Source organism: Coffea arabica, chromosome 9c, assembly GCF_036785885.1.
Source record: "Coffea arabica cultivar ET-39 chromosome 9c, Coffea Arabica ET-39 HiFi, whole genome shotgun sequence".
NCBI lineage: Eukaryota > Viridiplantae > Streptophyta > Magnoliopsida > Gentianales > Rubiaceae > Coffea > Coffea arabica.
Window position 1 is genome coordinate 11,510,549 of NC_092326.1, and position 5,859 is coordinate 11,516,407.

General features: G+C 45.8%; 1 protein-coding gene across 1 annotated transcript; it reads left to right on the forward strand.

Annotated features, from left to right (window-relative positions):
- The first annotated feature begins 255 nt into the window (after positions 1 to 255).
- On the forward strand, positions 256 to 5,456 carry LOC140014116 (uncharacterized). Its single transcript, XM_072064516.1, has 3 exons — positions 256 to 1,630; positions 1,980 to 2,327; positions 2,425 to 5,456. Exons 1-3 carry the CDS (start codon positions 256 to 258, stop codon positions 5,454 to 5,456), a joined length of 4,755 nt encoding a protein of 1,584 aa, XP_071920617.1.
- The last annotated feature ends 403 nt before the right edge of the window (positions 5,457 to 5,859 follow it).

Consider the following 5,859-nt stretch of genomic DNA (forward strand, 5'->3'; position numbering starts at 1 on the left):
CTGCAGTTTGTAGCTCAATTTTCCCTATCTTGCAAATTGAATTTTAAGACAGTTCCTTCCAGTGAATTGTAGCAATTTTAATCTAGTTTTCAACACCACAAACCATACTAAATTTTGAGTTGTGTAACTCTAGTTATGATCAGATTTTGAAACTCTATCTAGTTCGTCAGAACTGGAATTTTCGTAAAACAAGTTCCAAACTTCAGTTTTTTTCTCTGGGTTCTAAGACACACGTAGGGTTCGGGTTAGGTTCTCATGGCGGCTCTCCTGTATGGGGAGGCGCCGCCTTTCGTTCGACCAGCGAAGACGTTTGCATCTGTTCTTTCGCAATCTCCGTCATCCGCATCAAGTGGTGTTGGCCTTCTTAGTACATACAAGGGGGAGCCTTCGTTGGTGATTTCTCGTCAAGATATGCTGCAGATAGCAGCGCCCTACTCAAATGCGTTGGTCGGCAGATTTGCCGTAGGCCGCCCTTCCATGGAACTTATTCGCAAGTTTATTGTTTCGTTGGGGTTGAGGGGCGAGTGCCCAATAGGTTTGTTAGATTCCAAGCACATTCTTTTACGTCCATCAGAGGAGGAAGATTACACCAGGCTTTGGTGTCGTCGGTTTTGGTATGTTGGCAAGTTTCACATGTCTCTGTCGAAATGGACAATTGATTTTAAACCAGGAGCCGAGTCATCCATTGCACCAGTTTGGGTCAATTTTCCGGGTCTTCCACTGCCGTTTTTCGAAAAGCAATTTCTGCTTAAACTCGGTACCCTACTTGGCCGACCTTTGAAAGTGGATGAAGCTACGGCTTCATTGAAACGCCCTTCTGTTGCCCGTATTTTGTTGGAGGTTGATGTATTGCAAAAAATTGACGAGATTATCACCAACGAACGTTATCCTTCTTATTGTGGGTTTTGCTCGTTGATTGTCCATACAGAAGCCATCTGTCATCGCAAACATCCGGAATTGAGGCCGGTTCGTTCTGGTCCATCATCTAAAACGCACGTCAGACAAGTTTTTCAACCAAAGGGGGTATCTGCTGTTGATGACTCTCTGCCTGTTGCGGGTTCTGGGGTAGTGGAAGTTCCGGGGATACAAGCGCCAGATGCACCTGTGGCACCGGAGGCTGCTGCTGACTTGCCACCTCAGTCTGCTAATCCTAGTCAGGGAAATTTTCCTCAAGCTAATGTACTTGTTCATGTTCCTGTTCTTTCAAATAAGTCTCTGGGGGCTGATGAAGATACGCAGAATTTGCTTGCCTTAGGTCGCCAAGTTTCTTCTTCCCCGTTTCAGGAGTTATCAGATGATATCCTCATTTCTGACGGGGATAATCGTGGGCTGCTAATTGCAACTGCGTCTGAAGGGCCGAACCATGAACGGCATTCCTCTTCGCTCTCTCCTATGCGGAATCACGATCGTGTTCGTCTGGTGCGGTCTAGTTCTGAAGGGCGGTCAGGGGGGCGAGGGATTTCTTTGGTGGAGTTGAAAAGTTTTCAGGATCGCTTACCCAGCAGAATCAAAGCATCTAAGCTTTGTTATGATCCGGTTGGTGGGTGGCTGGATGATACGGATTCTCAATTGCTGCAAAAGATGATTCAAGGACACAAGGGTCGTCCTAGGCAGTCCAGGAAACGAGAAGGTATGAATTCATCTGCGCATTATAATCTTCGGTCTAATAATGTTAAATCCGATTAAGTTTATAGTGTGGAACATTCGGGGTGCAACGAACAAGGAGTCATTGCGGTATATTCGTTGTACTTGTAGATCAAATAATATTAGGTTACTGATTCTTTTGGAACCATTAGCCAATGTCTCTCATCTGGGGAGTGTGCAGTTGTTTTTGGGGTTTGACTTTGCTAGGTCTTTCGTGAATAATAAAATTTGGATATTCTGGTGTTCGGATGTTCGATATTCTTTTGTAGAAGCTGCGGATCAATTGGTCCATGTCTATTTGTCTTTCCCTTCTGGCTCTTCTTTTATTATTTCAGCTGTCTACGCGAAGTGTAACAGAATTGGTAGGAGAAGGCTATGGGAGGCTTTGGAGCATTTTTCCATGTCCGTTACTCTTCCGTGGATTGCTGTAGGAGACTACAACGTTATTACTTGCGCGGAGGAAAGGATTGGAGGATCTTCTCCAAATATGCGTGATTTGGAAGAATTCAACTCAGCTTTACATCGCAGTGGCTTATTTCCAGTTCAATTCGATGGGTCTGCTTACACATGGACCAATGGTCGCATGTGGCAGCGGCTGGATCGAGTGGTCGTTAATGCCGCCTGGCTCGCAGATGTTGAGATGACTAGAGTAGCTCATCTTCAGCGGGGGCGGTCTGATCATTGTCCGTTGCTAGTCAAAGGGGGGTAGTACATCGACAAGGCGATCATCATTCCGGTTCCTCAATGTCTGGCGCGGTCACTCCAGTTTTCAACAAACAGTCAAGTTGGCGTGGTCTCAGTCTGTTTCTGGGGTGGGAATGCAGAAATTCTTTAATAAGTTACAGGTGGTTAAAAGAGCTTTATCTCGATGGAATGTGGAGGTTTTCGGGAATGTCTCTCAAAGGGTCAAACAGGCAGCAGACAATTTATTGGCCAAGAAAATTTTGTATGATCAGAATCGGGATACGGTGTCTAGGACGGCAGTTCACGAGGCTAGGGCACTTCATTCTCGGGAGCTAGCATTGGAATGTGAATTTTGGAGACAAAAGGCTGCGATTAAATGGATCAAAGAGGGTGACGCTAATACCTCTTTTTTCCATGCAGCAGTTAAGCAAAAACGCAGTTGTAATTTTATTGCACGCATCAGGGGAAGTGGCGACAGTTGGTTTGATAGTATAGAGGATATTAAGCTGTCAGCAAGTGATTTTTTCTCCACGTTGTTCACAGCAGACCGCGCTGCAGGTTCTGGCATCAGGCCGTCACTTGAGCTGCCTAAACTTACGCCAGAAGAGAACGATATGCTGCTGAAGTCTCCATCGGTAGAAGAAGTTCACACGGTTATATGCTCGTTGGACTCTCAGAGTGCTGCGGGACCCGATGGGTTTGGAGGGGGTTTTTATCAAAGTTGCTGGGAGTGTATCAAGGACGACTTCATGGATGCGGTGCAGGATTTCTTCGCTGGTGTCTCGATGCCCCGCGGATTTTCAAGTACCACGATCACATTACTGCCTAAGAAGGAGGGTGCATGTGAGTGGAAAGATTTTCGACCAATAAGCTTATCTAACGTTAGTTCGAAGATCATCTCGAAAATTTTGTCTACCCGCATTAATACACTCCTTCCTAAGTTGATTTTGGAGTTTCAGACTGGATTTATACCGGGCAGGGGGATACAGGATAATGTCCTCCTCGCTCAGGAATTAATTCTGGATTTGGACAAGAAATTGCGTCATCCTAATGTAATTTTGAAATTGGATATGGAGAAGGCCTATGACAGGGTGGAATGGGGGTTTCTTTTGTACATGCTTCGTGAATTTGGCTTTAAGGAAGGTGTGGTAGATCTGGTTTTTCGGTTAATATCCAACGTGTCGTTTTCTGTATTGGTTAATGGGGAGCTCGCGAGTTTTTTCAAATCGACTAGAGGGGTACGTCAGGGGGATCCTCTATCTTCTACTCTTTTCCTTTTTGTATCGGAATTCCTTGGACGGAGACTTCAGCAGCTGGTTGCTAACACTCCGAGGTTTAGATTTTTGAGTAAGGGGGGGCTGGTCCCGTTTCTTGCGTTTGCTGATGACATGGTTATCTTCACACGGGCATCGGTTGACTGTCTGCAAGCTGTGTCGTCCTTGTTGCGAGAGTATGAAATTCTTTCTGGCCAAAAAATAAATCTTGCCAAGAGTAGGTTTCTGTGTTCGTCGAAGATTCCTTCGGATACCATCACTTTAATTCAACAAGCTACGGGGTTTCAAGGGCAATCTTGGCCTGTGAGATATTTGGGAGTGCCACTGTTTCGTGGCCGTAGTAGGAGTATTTTATTTGATGGAGTTTTTGCTTCTGTTAGAGCAAAGCTTCTTCATTGGAGTTCCCGCTTCTTGTCGGCTGGGGGGAAGATCATATTGCTTCGGTATGTGTTGAACTCAATGCCTATTTATTTATTGCAGGTTTCTAAACCACCGAAGGGGATTTTTCTAAAGCTAGGTAGGCTGTTTAACGCATTTTTGTGGGATGGCAAGGATGGGAGACGGATTCATTGGTCTTCCTGGGAGAAATTATGTTTTCCAGTCGCAGAAGGGGGTTTGGGTTTCAGATCACTGCTGGATGTAGAGAAGGCGTTTGCAATGAAATTATGGTGGAGAATACGTCAAAATAACTCTACGTGGGCAAGGTTCATGCATCGAAAATACATTGGTGACCAACATCCGTCCTCGGCAGAGGTTGGTGTTGGGTCGGCAATATGGAAGCGGGTCTGCTCAGTTCGGGCTGTTGCTGAAGCCAATTTTCGGTGGCGTGTTGGTGAGGGGTTCGTCGATTTCTGGTACGATCGTTGGCTTTTTGACGAACCGCTTAGTAGCCAGTGTGATGGGGAGCCTCCTCATTGTTTGGTAGCTGAGTTCTATAGCTCTACAGGGTGGAATATTGAACGTTTGCTCCAGGTTCTTCCTCGATCGGTCGTTAATAGTATTTTGCAAACAAGTGTTGATCCAGCTCTTAAGGATGAATTGGTTTGGGCTCCTTCAACGGATGGTAGGTTCACTGTGTCGTCTGCATGGGATTTAATTAGACAGCGGCGTAACCTGTCTTTGGTGTGGCGCGGAATTTGGTGTCCATTGCTGCCGTTAAAGATGTCTTACCTTGTTTGGAGGATTTTGGCTGGTTTTCTGCCGTTGGATGACAAGCTCCGTTCTAGAGGGTTTTCATTGGCTTCCAGGTGTGATTGTTGTGGTGATTCACAGGAGTCTTTGCATCATATTTTTGTGCAGGGCAACTTGGCAAGTGCTGTCTGGAAGCATTTCTTCCGTGCTTGCGGTATCCCGTGGACTTCATTCTCATGCGTTTCTTCGTTGCTAGTGGTGTGGTTTCAATCTTCTGGGAGTGGGCGTTTGGATCATGTTCGGTGTGTTATACCTGTTGTAGAGTTATGGTTTCTGTGGCGTAGTAGAAATGACGCTCGGTTTGGTAATGTTCCCTCGGCTTGCTTTAAAGTTATTTCAGATATCAATGGGTGGTTGGTTGCTCTGGGGGCTGCGCGTATGTTGAAAAGGTCTCAGTTGGAGGGGGATACGGATACCTACTTTGCACGGTATTTTCAGCTCAAACCACATAAATCTTTCTGTCCGCAAGCTATATCTTGGAGGAAGCCTCCTCGAGGGGCAGTCAAGCTGAACACCAACGCAAGTGTGTCAAATGGGTTGGCGAAAGGCGGAGGAGTGGTACGGGATTTTGAAGGGAAGATGCTTGGTGCTTTTTATAAGGAGTTCGGGGAATGTGAGGTGGTACATGCGGAAGGGTTAGCGTTGTTAACTGGTCTACAGTGATGTGTTGGGACAGGGTTGTCAGATATTTTAGTAGAAGTAGAATCTCTAGTGTTGGCCCGGCTGGTTACTAGTCAATCGATTGGTAAGTGGCCGTTGTGTAGCATTTTAAGCCAGATTCGGTTGTTGTTAGGTAAGGTGCAGGGGACCATTACGCATATCTATCGTGAGGCGAATGCTGTGGCAGACAGCCTAGCGGCTTTATCTTTGGAGAGTCCATTTGTTACTTTCCAATCTCATCATCTGCTTCCAAGTAGGGCTCGGTCGTTGATTAACTTGGATGCAATGGGCTATCCATATATTCGAAACGTTAGTTGTTAGGTATTTTCTTATTTTTCTGGCATGTATCGAAGGGAGGGTTTGTTTCCTTCGTCGTATGATTTTGTTGCTGTTGAATAAAATTTGG